Source organism: Fundulus heteroclitus, chromosome 3 (assembly GCF_011125445.2).
Source record: "Fundulus heteroclitus isolate FHET01 chromosome 3, MU-UCD_Fhet_4.1, whole genome shotgun sequence".
NCBI classification, from domain to species: Eukaryota; Metazoa; Chordata; class Actinopteri; order Cyprinodontiformes; family Fundulidae; genus Fundulus; species Fundulus heteroclitus.
Genome location: NC_046363.1, coordinates 16,409,205 through 16,425,530, shown reverse-complemented (window position 1 = coordinate 16,425,530; position 16,326 = coordinate 16,409,205). Strand labels below are relative to the sequence as shown.

Sequence of the window (16,326 nt, the reverse complement as noted above, 5' to 3'; positions counted from 1 at the left end):
AGATAACTTTATGAATCATGATAAGGATCAATAAATGTTTTAGCCAACAGAGCAAGCAAACGTAGGTATTAACACACAGCATTATATTTACAACTGCTGAGTGTAGAAATTAGAACCACATGTTTTGATTTTTTTAAAACAAATAAAAATCTGTCCACTTACTAGAGGTAAGTGTTTAAACATCTCTCTAATGCTTACACCAACAGAAGGCCAAACTGCATCTGGAAGAATAATTGTGATTTAAAACTGCGGTGAATAAGCAGCCAGCGGGAATCCTGCCTTACATTATCAGTTCATCATGATTTAGCAATGTATTTTAACTGCTCATATCCTGCCTGAAAAATAAACGTAATATGACACTGGCACACACCCTGGGCCTCAAATAGGGCTTCAGAGCGACTGAAAGCAGCAAACTTATTTGCAGCTGATCGTTTAGACTTATTTCGTGGCAGAATATTAAGTACGGGGCTGTTAAACAGAAGCATCAGAGAAGCAAGTATAACATTGGTCGGATTAAGCAGTCAGCTGAGATGCAAAGTGTTCAGTGTTGTAGATGGGTTCATCTGCTGTTAAAGCTGTGGGGTGTCTAAGTTCAGATCCTGTCTCCTCAATAAGCCTAAAAGTTCAGCAATAAACATCTTACCGTTCTCTTCCATTAACAATGACCTGATTGATCCAGTACAGAATCTAGAGATCTGCCTACAGATAAAACAGGCAGTCGTTTCTATGTAGTTGTGGTGTTGTGGTTTCACACAGAGAGGCACATGACCTCGCAGGCATTCCCAGGCTGCTTTTTTTTTTTTTTTTTTTAAACAAAGAAAGTTGCTGTAGAAGTTGCCAAAAACTGAAGCCAGCACACAGCATATTTTCTTTAAAACATGAAGCACTTCCAGCGTTTAATACCGCAAACATGAGACTCTAACTCAAATGAATGGGTCAGATAGAGCAGCTGGTGTGTGTGTGTTTTCTTGTACGTAAACACACACACACACACACACACCAATACACACGCTGGAGGACAAAAAAGCAAATTTGCTTGTATTTATTAACAAATAGGGATGATGTAAAATATTACTAAGACAGCTATATTTCTTTACAGTAAAGCAAAAACAAATGCTCATACCTCTGGTAGATTTAGGTTTAAAGTAATCTTGTAACTTTAACATATTTCTTCTGAATGGAAGGTAAATGCACATTTTCAAGTGGCTTAGCTGATTAAGAAATCTGCGGATCACTCTAAAGATTAGGTTGATTGCAAGGAGGTCCTCCAACATCTGACTACACATACATTTACCTGTAGGTTTTTCCTTAGTTTTGTCTGTTTGCAGATGTTTGTGATGGTCTTTCCCTTGTTTCCCCACAGCGGCTGTAATGTGATTATGTATTTGTAGCTTCTGATTGTCGGGTTCTCTATTTTTTGTCTATATGTCCCCTGTGTCTCTGTCCTTTGTTTCACTTATTCTGCCCTTACTATTCCTCTTACCCTCTACCTGTGTCATGTTTGGCATCAGTTTGTACCCAATACTAGGGCTGGATGGTAATTCAATGACTAAAAGTCAATAAAAAGTTCAATAGAATAACAGTTTTACTTCCATATGCATTCTAGCCTATCATGTAGGTTAATACTACAGTGATTACATCCTCCCAACCAATGACAAATGCAGACCCAGAAACGCTTTGTCACGCTCAGCGTTTTTTCTTTTCTTTTTTAAAAACTTCAAAAAAGTCCTATATTATCTGCAATGTCCAACATTACCAGCAATCACAGCTTGACAAACCGACATTTTAGTGCTGCCATTCTTTGACCATCCATCATAGACCCCATTATTTCTGTATGGAGCTAATTCTAGAGATTATTCCATCTGTCTACAGTTAAAGAGAGCTAGCTATTAAAATAAATGTGTAGGCTTTCTTAATTTGCACAATTTAAGACATCAAACTGTGATTAGAGCTATTTGAGTGTAATTCAAGTATTTGGCATTTAAACACTGAGCTCTTTAGATCCAAGGATAGTCCAAGTATTTCAGTGATTTGGCACCTTGTTGGGGCACAAAATGTCAAATAAGTGAAATGCCAAAGAGCCATCAGAGGAATACAATTTACAATTTTGAGCAAAAAGAGATTAATTAAAATTCTACAAATCCAAGGACATTTTTTATCATCTACTAGTCTATATCCACTGAAAGGTAACTTCTCTTTCAATACACTGTTTCTCCTGGCACAGCTGATAATTCATTCAAAATAGTTTTTCTTGAAAGTTAACAAAAGACAGTTAAGCTCTAGCCGTTGATGGACTGCTTTAATCCTAAATCCCCATTATGGCTCGATATAAACAAAAAAAGTTGTCTTTATCAGGGTATTTGCTGTGCTTGCAGAGTGCAAATGTAATTTGATCATTTTTCTGAATTACTAATCACCTTCTATTCACTCTTCTTATTAGGTCTTCTCTCTATTGTGTTGGCATTCTTTGTTCCTTGACTCCATGCTGTTTATCCAGCTCCACTTTGACTTTGAGATGACACTAACAACAAACATACAGGCTTTATGCATTGTTCAGACATATAATGGGAGTTTTAAGGCGTTGTTTGCTCATATACCCACTTCATCCGTCTCCAAGTCCCATCAATACGCAAAGTGAATAATCTGTCTTTACAATTTGTAAAGTGCCCAGACTCCCCCCGTACAGTTTAAGCTTTGTTTTCTTAATTACATTTTGAGGGTGGCACAATGTAAACCCCCATAAACAAATTCATGCTCTTATTTGAATACACCAATGGCTCAATTTATTTATGCATAATGCAGTCTTCTAATTAATGTGTAGATACTAAGTGCTTATCAGAATGAAAACATTTTCTAGCTGCACTCACTTCCAGTGCGTCTCTTTAAGATTTAGCACAAGTGAGCTTCTGCAAAGGAAGCTATACTCTTGTGTATGAGCCAATGTGTCAAGGGAGGACTGCAAACAGTGAACATGGAGAAATCTCCAGACTTTCCTTTCTTTGTTAGACTTTGAAGGCTACAGTAATACAATAGACATTGTCTAAAAATCACCTACATACAGTACAGTTCACAAGGGAAGTAGCCTTTTTCATTCTAACACATTAATGAATTACTCTGATGCCGGTTGCAGGAGCCACCTCTGTGGTTTAATTAACTGGAACGAAACAGAAGGGTTAGGACAGGTACAAAGTAGGAAGGGGATGGTAGCTCATAGGAGGGTGTTGATGAAATATTTAGTTTGAAGTGTTCTGGACAAAAACGTTTGGAAAAACGGAAAGAAAAAAAAAGAAAAAATCTAGGCATAGAAAATATAAAGGCTAGAAAGTACTGAAGTCTAAAGCAATACAGAGAACGGTTCATGGGCAAAATTATTTTCGTATATTGAAATACTTTGCTGTGGCTGTCACTGCTTCTAATGTTGCAACATAATTATCAGTGCTTTCAATATGTATGCCGCTGCTGAACAGCACTTCCACCTTTATTGCCATTAGCCCTGTCAGAGGCGGTTAATGTTTTTTTTTTTTAACTAAATGCAAATGTTTATTCAATGTCAGTTTGGTGAGGGACATCTTGCTGAGTGACTCGTTGATATAAGTTTAAGCATATTCTTCACTGAGCATGAAACCTAAGCTACAACAAAAAATTTACAACATGGTCATTAAGACTTGATGTTGCTGTGAACTAGAAATGAACAATATATCATCGCAATATTGTTGTGTACAATATCAGAGTCGCAAAGGACTCTTTGGTCGCAATATGTGGCAGGACGCTATATTTCAAGTGTCAGTCTTTCAGAATATGGGGGGTGGGCATTGAGCAGAATATTGACCTTAAACCTAGTGCTCGGCTACTAATATTCATCACAACTGTTTGTTACGCCTTAAACCATAATACTGCAACATGATTGGCCCGAACCGCTTTTGGTTCAATCCCGAACGGTTGAGTTCAGTACAAGATGGACTGTCGTGTTTGTGAACGCACAAATGCTGCAAGAATTCAGGATTTAAGCATATCCATATAAATAATATATTTGGTCAGTTGGATAAACTCAGACTGCACTTATTACACACCTGATGTATATTTTAATGGCTGAGATGCTAAAGTTAATGGAGAGAGATGCATACATTTTAATGGTAAAAAAGGAAAGCGTCAGAAAATATAGGGTAATCATAATCAATGTCTCAATTATTGCAGATGTCGTTGCAGTTGTAATTTTTTTCTTTGTCCTCGACCCCTACTTTGAAAAGTAATATCACTAACTTGTTGCCAGGAATGGCAACAAATTAAATTGAACTGATTATATTTCTCTTTACAAATTAGATCTGCTTGTTTTGTAAAGCGTCTTGAGGCAGCATTTGTGGTAAATCAGCACTAGTTAGGACTGGAAAGGGAAACGTATGTATTTTTTTATCCATCCATCCATTGTCTATAACAGCCTGTCCATGCAGGGTCACAGGAGGGGGGAAGGTCCATCACACGACAACAGAGACACACTGAACAAATATGCTCTCATACCTAGGGGCAATGTGAAGAGACCAATTAACCCAACAGTCATGTTTTTGGACTGAGGGGGGAAGTCAGGGTACCCAGAAAGAAGCAATGCATGCACACAGAGTATCTGCAGACCCTAGAAAAACCCCAGGCTTGGATTCAAACCCAGGACCTTCTTGCTGCAAGCCATTTTGCCACTCATTCAACCCATCCAACCATCTATTGTCCTCTAATTATCTGAAATCGGGTTGCGGGGGCCCAGATATCCCTCTCCTCAACGACATCCTCCAGCTCCTTCTGGGGGATCCCAAGGTGGTCCATAGCCAAATGGGATGTATATTATGTTTTATGTTGGTTTGCTGCATCAGAATAAAAACTGTGTTTAATGCCTTTATTGATTGATTGATTGTAATAACTGAGATTCCATGTGTTTGTCTAATTTGGAGATGCCGATTAAAATCCTTCCCAGTCCAGAGCAGAATATGATGAAAGTATGAGTAAACGCAGCCCAGCTTAAATACAAGACAAGCGCGTGTCGGACAGATTGATGTTGTTTCACTCACTGTTAGTGTTACAGTGTTGAGTAGCTTGTTGAAGCTTATGGAGAAGTCAGATGTGTCGTTGTGGAACTGGACAAACGTTTAGCAGCAGTGCGCTCACACAGCCATATGAGCAAATTTACACATAATTGATGCAAATACACACACACTGACATCCAAGCTCCCGACTGTCTCTTGAGATTAATGTTTGTGTGATCCACTCAGCTGGGCCTGATCACATTAGAATGGATGGACCCCCTGGTGCTGTGTGTGTCTGTGTGTACTTGTGCACAGGACCCCATCTGTCTGTGTTTTCTCCATAGCTAGGTTCTGTGACCTAGCTGCCATCTTCAGCGCCCTCAGCTAGGATCAGCAATACCCTTAAAGGGAGAGAATGGGTGGATAAATAGTCATGCTATGTCTTCTTCTTCTTCTGTGCTTGTTACATTAATAATATTTCTATCAGTTTGGTTATGCAACAGAATATATTGTTGTAGATGGTAAATGTGCAGGTTATCTGATGGATGGGAAACTGCTGTTTGTGTTTTATTGAGAAATATCAAAATGGGGAGTGGATGTTAATCAGATTATGTAATCGCCATCAAGAATGTTTATTAGATCATTTATCTGGACCAACATTATTGAAGTAGAAGTAGCGACAATTTTACTGTGAAGTCAGCAGTGAACTTTGGTAAAAATGGCATTGACTCTATGAATGTGTTTATAGTATTAAACTGAGAAGCAGTAGCAGAAACAGTTTCTAAAAAAATATTTCGTCCTGCTTTTTCTTTTAATCCATTTTATCTCCAAATTGTTGTCAGGAAATCAGTAAATCATGTGATGTAATTTTTCTCTCAAAAGCCAAAAGTTAGTGGCTAACTTTACCATCCAGGGCAATGATTTAGGATGGATGAGCTGATGACTTGGACAGGGATCACAACTTGACAATTTCCCCTCCTTGGACTCGAGGGTGATCAGAAGAACAAAAAATTAAATCTGAGACACCAAATTTTTGCGTTATCCATAGAAATAAAATGTCAAGCTTACCAGAAATTAGTACTGGCGAGGAAAACCTGCTTGGTGCTTGCGGTACCGCGCACGTGACGTCACTGTCTCAAGAGCAACGCCCCTTTTGCCGCTTAGGTAGGGCATACAGGAGAGAACGCACGGATAACGGATATGACCGACTTTACAGCCGTTAAACTTTCCCAAGACGATGTCCCAGGCACACGGATTACTGGTCGCAGTGTCGAAGAACACACCAACCTTCAGCTCAAACGATGGCTTGAGTGTCGAGGGTTTAAAAAGACTGGAAAACTGGCCGAGTTGATGAACGGTAAGCTTTGTTTTTTTTTTCCCTGCGCGGCGATCATGGCAGCGTCGGCCGTTTTTTTTTTTTGTTGTTGTTTGCAATCACCGTCCAGGAATGGGTATATGTTTAATGTTTGTCTCATTTGAAATGTTTTTGAGTAAGCCTGGTAGCAGGCTATCATGTTAGCGCCTGCTACCATGATAGCCTATATGCTGTCATGGTAGCAGGCGCTACTTTATTAACATGTCGGCCACCAAAATACTCTTACCTTGACTTGATGTCGCTGGAATTGGGTCCGGGTGTTCTTCGGTTGGGCCCTTTCCTCCAACAAAATGCTTGCTACATATGTAGGTGAATTTGGTAACTTTTTCCGGGTTGAACTGTTGTGTAGGCCGCCCGCCCCGGTGTGCCAAGCGCACACATTTCTCCTTGGCAGTCTTGAAGAAAACATCCTTCATATGCGGCCGATCAGCGTAACTCGAGTCGCTGTTGCACGTTCCATAGCAACAATGTTTAAAAACCATGGTCTTAGATTTGGAAAAAGCAGTCGTTTACCGAGTAAAACCTAGGCTAACGCACGTCTGTTTTACAGCAAAACAACGGCGGCTTTCCGGAGTTTGCCCTACTGCCTACCACGTGACGTGACGTCATCGTGACGTTGTGTTTCTAAAAATAGCTCGCGCGCGGTTTACTGATGCGGTGAGGTAGGTCCAACACAAAGCGGTTATAAGATGTGGTGAAGAACTGTAAGCGAAGCTGTTGTGTGTTACTCTCAACCCTCCATTAGTTGTGTTGTGTTATTTGGTAGGGATGTGTGCTATAGCAATAGCGAGAGTTTTTGGTCTGCTGAGGATTCTCAAGAGAGCCACTGATTTCTATGGGTTATTCTGTTTACTCCAAATCTTTTTAAACAAAATAAATAAATAAATAACACAGCTAATACCAGATATTTTCTTTATTTAAATAAAGACAAAGTGCTGGAAAAATCCCAGCCTGTTTTAGAACCCAGTGTGACCGATTGGAGGTCAGAAATAATTGTAGATGCTGTATATATTAATGGAGGCCATTCTGTTGCTTTTCAGCTGCGATTTACACACTTAAAGAAAAACCCCTTTATCTGGAACAAAGATCCCCCCAGACTTCACTCCCTGCAGTGCTTCTGCATCTTAGTGTTAGACAGCAAATCTCTGCTCTTCTTTTTTTTTTTTTTTTTTCCTTTCCCAGTTTTCTTTTTCCTGCTTCATTCTCCAACTCCCGTCTTTTCACGGTCAATTTAAATTAAGCTTCTCTATTTTAGTAACACAAAACAATGCACTGTGTCAAGCCTTTCCACTGCTTCCCTCAGTCTAAGGGACAGCTGTCCGTGGTCTTTTTGAAATTAGCAGAAGTCTTTGTGAGCGTTTGACTCCACTTTTTCATATGGTAAGAATCAAAATATACCAGCTGTTTCAATTTAGAGGTCTCTTTTTTTTGTTGCCGTTTCCATTTGTTTTCATGAACATTTAGGATGATGCTCGATTGATTTTTCCATGTTTTCTTTTAAGCTATTTATTGTCAGAAGATGAAACGTCATAGTTTTATTTTGCTTTGTTTGTCGTTTCTTATATTTTAGACTGCATATTATTTAGTTTGTTTTTATGTAAGCCCTTGAATTTAAAAGGGGGCTGTATGAAGACGTTTTACTTATTTAATCTGAAGCAAATGAATTTAAGCACTTGTTGTATTGCAACAATTTTGCAAACTGCAGCTTCCCAACGCGTTGCTGTTTTGGAGGCTGTTTCTTAGGGAACCCTCTTTCTCTTTTCTGTCCAGGTGCCTGAATGCATGTACCTACTGCAAGACAAAACACGCTAGAGGAGACTTGGCCAGCTATCCCATAGAGGAACTGGTGGAAAGAGCCAGGCAGTCCTTCCAGGGTGAGTATCCCAATTTACCCACACACAGACAATCATCATCATACTTAATAATATTGGTGTTTATGGTTAGGTGTAATAAAATCATACAGGAGAGACTGCAATAAAAAAAAAACCTGCAGAAAACACAGCTAGTAATTATTAACCTAACATGTTGTAGACACGAACATGCCAAGGGGATCAATATGTTCTTGGATAGAGTCTAGTGTAGTTTAATTTATAATTCAGTGCCTGCCCATGAGTGCTGCTCTTGCTTTGCTATGCAGTTGCAGCGTATCCTATTAGGAGGCTCTCGGTTTTAGTAACACATGTTGATGTTTTTGTTCTTGGGGAGAGGCTCCTGCCAGTTGGCCCTAGTTTTTATGCCAGAGGAACAGCTGTTGTGGCCTGGCATCTGTTTCTTAAGAGCACACTCTCAGAAAATCTCAAACCGCACAGCAGGCCACTCTTCCATCAGAGCCCCAGGCGGGTCAAACAAGGGCAAGTTTACACACTGATAGCCCAGGAGTCCCGCTACCTCACCAAGGAGCAGCGGTGTCATCAGTTTCAGGATATGTAGTCATTTATTGCTGTTTATTGTTGTAGTACTTAGATGAAATTCATTAGCTTTATCTGAAAGGAGTAAAACAACAGCAGCATTAATATCACTGGGATTGCAAAGCCTTTTTTATAATGTTAGTGTCATTAAGCACAATGTCTAATGTTTAACCCACAATAAGGTCCGGTTTCCACATTTATAACTGTTCACAGATACACAATAAGTTAAGATCACCTCTGTCAGCATGTTGAAATAGAATTTCATGCAGATATTTAAAATACTGGGACACCTTTAAATGTAACCTTAGCAGAAAAAAGATGCTTAGTTTGTTTAATTTCTTTTGACTGCAAAATATAGATGTGTTGGATTTAAAAAATGTCCCCCAAATTATAGTCTTAGCAGGCTTTTGACATAAAAAGTGGAAGAATCTTGTATCAATGTATAATCTTTGTGTGAATTTTATATCTTTATATACACATACTAAACTTTTAAGCCATCAAGCATGTATTGGCTAGATTTTTGTTTCATAGTTCAATAGAACATTATTTGCAACTTTTTCACATAATGAGTGTTTGTTTTGACTCGGAGGCTGTTTAGACTTTCTGCTCAGAACAACTATAAATCTACACCAGACAACAGCAGAAACGTTGACTTCTGAATCCAACGCTTTTTGCCAGGGGTCATTTACATCTCTACTGATTTTAAGCTGGTGCACAAATACATTTCCACTGATTTCATTTTGATGCAATTTTAATGATGTGTAAATGATTTAGAGCCATGATAATTGGACCTTCCGGCTGGTTTGCAACTCTTTAAGGAAGTTTTCCTGGTTTAAAATGAAACCTACTCGTATCTTATTAAATAACACAGAGCTTTAGTGTTTGAAGCAACATGTTCTTGTGGGACATTTTCAGGATTCTGCAGTGTCTGTGCAGCAACATTCATATGAGCCATGACTTTTTAAAAAAAACAAACTTTTGTTTGAAAGCAGCTTTCTTGTTATATAGGAGCAAAGAAAAACTAAACAGAAGACGCCCTTGACAAGGACAGTTCTTAGTAAATCCCTCCCAGAACCCTCCGAAACAGCTGCATCCATGCCACTGCCACAGGGTGGGCAGTCAAGGGCAAACACACCAGCTGCCCAGACCTTGAGGTGTGTCTGTGTATGTTATATATTTTTTTTTACTCAAAAGTGATGCATTAAAAGAGAAAAGAACACCTCACCACCGATTGGCTGAGGAAAATTGGAAAAGACTGACATTTTGATATTTTAGGAAGAGCACTTGTGTTTTTCTCTGTTAATATCAGGTGCATGGGTCTTCTTTTGGAAGAACTCCTGCCAACACCAGGCGAAGCTAAATTAATGCCCCAATAGAAATGTAGTTAATAACTGTGATATAAAAAAGAAACATGTCCTAACTGCTCATTCCATCTGTCATTAACAGAGACAATCATGGCAATTTCTAACAAGTAAATAATCCTTCTGTTCAAGTTTCATTTGCTTTAGGTAAAACTGAAAAAACACAACCTATAAAAACAACAAAGATGAAGATATACATTTGGTGACAAGACATTTGAATAAATGCAGAAACGCTTTAAGTTGGATCACCCTGATGTTGAAGGACTCTAAGGCGTTAATCATCTTGCTCTCATCCAGGAGAGTCAGCCAGAACACCACTTGGACCACGATTCAGTTCAGGACATGATCACAAGCATGGCATGCAGGCAGGATAATAAGGACACAACACAGGCTTCATTTAACTTCTCTGTATTCCAGACTTCAATCCACATTCATAAATTACAGACCTCTGTCTCAGTTTGTGCATATCCGGGCTTGCTTGAGGAGTTTGTTTTCTTCTTAATGCACAAAATACAGAAACTAAGTTCAAGGTGTCTTCTTGAGTTGCGTATACTATAGATTACACCACATGATTACACTTAATGTTAACACAAATATGAAAAATGTAAGTGCGACACAAAAAAGGCTTACACTTGAGGGCTAAATGCCAATAATCAGAGTAAAAGCAGGTGAGCTGCAACGTTTCTATGCCAGTCAGCGGGAGAACATATCCAGCGCAGTGGCATATAATACATACATGTGGTGGTTAGCTCTGACTTTAGCATGGGTAAAGATGTAAGAAAATTCAACAAAACATCAAACTACACATCATTCTATAGTAAACACCCAAACATTACAGCTTTTCTTTATATTGATGCACAAATCAAAGAACAAAAGCCATAAACACAGGTAAAGCATTTCTATGTGTTAATGTCAAGTCCTGCTACCACCACAAGGTGTCAGCAACTTCAGTTCAACATCAAAGGTCTTGACATGATAAGTTCTCATAGCTCTATGGTACCCCCCACTCTCCTATACATTGAGAAGCCCACACCATCTGCTCTAAACAACTCTCCCTGTGCTGCACTTTTGATTTTATGTGCCTTATATAGGTCATTTTACTTCAAAATCTTAACTTCCAAACTGTTTTGTGTTGACCTGACAACGTACTCGGTGTTCACCAGGTCATTAAAGGCAAGGAGCTGCAGGATTATGCTTTTGATTACTGTATTTAATACCAGCGCTTGGAACCAACTCTCTTCTGGTCACAGTTTTGCAATATTGTTTTTCACGGTTATCTTAGTTTTGTTTTTATTTGATGCAGATTCTGACCTCTGCTGCTTTTGCTTCAGCCTAATTGTGCTAATTCTAAATCTTTTGCATTGATGTTCTGGAGTTTTGCCTTCATCCTTTCGCTTGAGGTCATCATTTCAGAATTAACATCAAATTAGACTTTAGCCTGTAGTTTTCAGCTTTATTTGGTTTGGTTCCATCTAACTAAATTATAGGCTTTCATATCGTTTACACATCGTTTTTCAGGAGGCGATTATAAGAAATTCTGTCAATGTTAAAATCTATAACATATTTGCATTAATCATGACTATCTATTATTTCAGTCAATACACCAGCCCAGCAAAATTAATTTTGATTATGTTTCATTATGGTCACAAAAGTTATTGTTTGTGCTACAATCTGGTTGTTAAAGCAACATCCAAACAGTGAATGGAGAGCTGTGCGTGTAACATTTTCTAATGTTTATGTGTAGTCAAAATGACTTCCAGCACTGTTCTAGACATACATAGTCAAAGTCTGATTATCAACACTTATGCTTTAATTTAAAAGATAGTGAAGAGACATTTTAGGGAAAACCATGAAATACAGTGGGGTAAAAAAGTATTTAGTCAGCCACTGATTGTGCAGGTTCTCCTACTTAGAAAGATGAGAAGTCTGTAATTTTCATCATAGGTAGACTTCAACTATGAGAGACAAAATGAGAAAATAAATCCAGGAAATCACATTGTAGGACTTTTAAATAATTTATTTGTAAATTATGGTGGAAAATAAGTCACCTACAAAAAAACACAGACCTCCACTCATACCTGTAATAATGACACCTGTTTGAACTTATCTGTATAAAGACACCTGTCCACAGCCTCAAACAGTCAGACTCTAAACTCAACCGTGGCCAAGACCAAAGAGCTGTCGAAAGACTGCAGGAAGACTATTGCAGACCTGCACCAGGCCGTAACACACGACACCTGTGTCCCCCTGTTTAAACCAGTGTATGTCCAGACCTGTCTGAAGTTAGCCAGGGAGCATATGGATGATCCAGAAGAGGATTGGGAGAAAATCATGTGGTCAGATGAAACCAAAATAGAACTTTTTTTTGGGCACAAACTCAACTCCACGTGTTTGGAGGAAGAAGAATGCTGAGTTGCATCCCAAGAACACCTTCCCTACTGTGAAGCATGGGGGTGGGAACATCATGCTTTGGGACGTTTTTTCTGCAGAGGGGAGAGAACGACTGATCCGTGTTAAGAGAAGAATGAACCATGTGTCGTGAGATTTTAGGCCAAAACCTCCTTCCATCAGTGAGAGCACTGAAGATGGAGGATGGCTGGGTCTTTCAACATGACAACGATCCCAAACACACAGGCAACGGAGGAGTGGCTCTGTGAAAAGTATTTCAAGGTCCTGGAGTGGCCTAGCCAGTCTGCAGACCTCAACCCCATGGAAACTTTGTGGAGCTCATTGAGAATCCAGTGACAGCCCCAAAACATCACTGCTGTAGAGGAGATCTGGATGGAGGAATTGGCCAAAATACCAGCTACAGTGGTGCAAACCTGGTAAAGACATACAGGAAAAGTTTGACCTCATTGCCAAAAAATGTTACAATACAAAGTATAGAGCTGAAGTTTTGTTATTGACCAAATGCGTATTTTCCACCATAATTTACAAATAAATTCTTTAAAAGTCCTACAATGTGATTTCCAGGATTTTTTTCCCCTCATTTTGTCTTTCATAGTTGAAGTGTACCTATGATGAAAATTACAGACCTCTCATCTTTCTAAGTAGGAGAACTTGCACAATCAGTGGCTGACTAAATACTTTTTTTTACCCCACTGTAGGTCAATCAGAGGTTATACTTGAGAGAGTTGCACAAAGTCGAAAATGGTCTGGAAGCTCAGAGAGTCAAGTTAAAGACATTAATAAGGAGTCAGAGATCATAAAATGTGTGTTTTTCAGTGTTTGTGAAGTGTTACGAGGGAAAAAAGTCTGACCTGCTGATCAAGTGGAAATTGTGTGATTTTATTCCCTGGCTGATTAATTGGCAGTTTATCACCAACTAGTAGCTACTAGACCAGCATCTGTTCAAGCAGATTTTAAGAGAGAATTCTTTTTGTGTTGCTTGTATTATTCATATTGGGAAGCCACAATCTGTTAAAGGCTGGTTAAAAAAAAAAAAAAAGTGTTGGGTGAATTCAAAACAATCACAAGGAATTGCGTAATTTATAAACATCTGGATAAAGACTGAAACTCAGATAGAAACTGATACAGCGATAGTATTTGACTGTCAGTCTGCTGTTGTTCAATTCCATTCAGTTTATATTTAAAGTGTCTTTGTAGAACAAATATCCTCTCTTGGCACTTTACCAAAAGGTCAAATTCTTACGCAGAGAAATTAAGCAAGTCTAATTTTTTTTCTTTGTTTTAACAATTCTTTTTTGCAAATAATATTATATTGTAAAAACAAACAAACATTTTTTATTTAACCTTTAATGGTGCTATCTTAGTAAAGAAATACATTTGTGGATTGAGCATCAAAATTGAATATGTGGGTTGTGCACACGGCAAAACCTACCAGATCGTCTCTGCTAGTGTCGAACAGCATGTGGTGGAGGCAGGCTGAAGACTTGGGTCCGCATCTCTCGCAGTGGAAAACAAAGTAACACAATCCGGATGCAGACAGATATCTGGATGAGATTGTGCAATCTGTGGGGATTATGTTTGCCACCCTGTAAAACCAAACTATATCCTTCCAAGATGTCACTGCTGTCCCAAAAGAGCGAGGTTTAACAGAGACTACCTCCAGAATTTGGCAGCGAAAAAGATGGAATTACCTCCCTCTAGTCATGCTTAAACCTCCATTGAAGACTTTTTGCGATCAGCTTGGACCTGGTGTGTGTGCCTCAGTGGCTGACACATCCGCATTGGCTGAGGGTTGGCGTCCCGCAGCAGTGTGTGACCAAGCTGGTGACCAGCATGAGAGGGAGGTGCTAGGAAGTTGTAGTTGTGTATGGTACTCGCATACACTAGAAATATAGAAATATATAGTGAATTACAAATATGTCTTAGTTCTTCAAACCTAAATAAACCAATCCAATAAACAACACCAAACAAGATTTAATAGCTGAATAAGTTGTTTGGTATTAGCGGAGAAGATTTGCCGATTTTTCACAGCTAAAAAGCTCACGCTCAACTCCACTGCTCACACCACAAATGCATTTTCTTTACAAATGTGGCAACATATAAAAGGTCCAGCCGTAGAAGGTTTATTTCCCTAAAGCATAGACATTACAAAAAAAAAAAAAAAAAAAACTTACCTAACAAGTATTTCCTTTTTGTGTGCTAATTTGATCAAATTTAATTAAATCAGTCGTGTTTATTTTAATGCAATCCAGTAACAGTGCTTGTATGGAAAAGGTCATCAAGGATGTTAGAAGTTAGTCATGTTGGTAATAATTCATTACTTAGCTTTAGAAAGCATTGAGTGTATTTTGCAATTACTGAGTGGCATTATTCATAAGAAGGTTTATTTATTTCAGAAATAATTAGAATTGCTCACCATTTGGCCATCTGATGTATATATTTTCTGTCATTTAATTTCTGTTTTCATAAACAGATGAAATCATATGTCACCTTTCTGAATGAAAGGCAGAGTCTCTTCTCCGTCAAATATTTTTGTTAGGTTTTGAATCACATTATGGCTGTGTACCAATTCCCCTTCTCTCTCTGTCTCACTCTATTAGCCACCTTTTTCTTATCTCAAATAAATTGAGTCTTACAAATGGACTCTGCAATTTGATTTTCCATTTGATCTATTTTGAATAAAAATACGCTGAAAGTATGAATTGCTAATTTTGAGTGGCCGACCTGCCAGTTTTAGAGGTATTTGATTGGTTTATCTCGGGGAACTTTGAAAGGGATTTATGGGATTTATTCAAATGCTATTTGAGGTATATGGCTCTCATTTCATCTGGAAAAGGGTGGGAGAATGTGAGTGCACAGCTTTTTAAGTAATCTGAATTATTCAAATGTATGAATGTATAATTTTTAACATCAGAGAGGTTTGTTAATGCATGCAGGTAATGGAGGCTGTGAATGTCATGGCAAATGACAAGCTTGTGGGTGTGTACGACTGTTTGGGAGACAAGTGGAGAGGTTTATATGTGGAGTTATGTGTGACACATGGTGAGAAGAGGAGAGTGGGCTGGCCTGTGTGTCAGGAGGGAAGTGTGCATCTTAAGGTGTATATTTGTTTAAAAAAAACGTAGGTGTAAAACCTGGTATTTGATAGTTTTTTTTTTTTTTTGAAGAACTGCGAGTACCCTCCTTAAGTTCTAGTGTAACTGATAGAAATCCTCTTAGTTGCCTCAGGTTTTCTTAACAAAAAATATCTCTGTAAACATTATCCTTCTGGTTTGCTGGCTTTAAAACTAGTTCTTCATCTGTCTCTTTGTACTTTTCAGTTTTTACGCTTTCACTATCTGATTGGTCTGTTTTTCCCTTCTTTGCTGTCGGTCTTGGTGACTAAAGAACTTGAGACCTCTGGTTGCATCCTTAGTACAAGGAGAATGTACAGTCAAGCTAAAAAAAAAAAATTACACCCCTTTAATATCAAGCTTTTTGTGTATTTAGTATTGAGGGGTTTGCATTCTTAGTTTTCATAAAAGAGAAAGGTGTAAAACTACTGATGGTTAAGGTATTATACTTTCTGGATATTACAATGGTAACATTTCATTGGCTTTAGATGTAAATCTTTCAGCGCTGGTTCGTATGAGGACACTACAGGCTTTAAAATTGATTGCCTAGTTTGGCCTCAGATACACAACAAGGAAGATGTGACTAAATTAAAGCATGCAATTTAGCAGCATGTGTGACAAACTAGATATTTTCAGATGGAAGGAGTTTAG

The 16,326-nt window shown here is 38.5% G+C and overlaps 1 protein-coding gene across 1 annotated transcript in view; it reads left to right on the top strand.

Annotated features, from left to right (window-relative positions):
* cdkal1 (CDK5 regulatory subunit associated protein 1-like 1) overlaps positions 1-16,326 on the top strand; it is a 277,368-nt gene that overhangs the window by 102,303 nt on the left and 158,739 nt on the right. Inside the window, exon 8 of the mRNA XM_036130742.1 lies at positions 8,155-8,258. Coding sequence (XP_035986635.1) covers positions 8,155-8,258 — 104 coding nt within the window. The remainder of the gene's footprint in view (positions 1-8,154; positions 8,259-16,326) is intronic.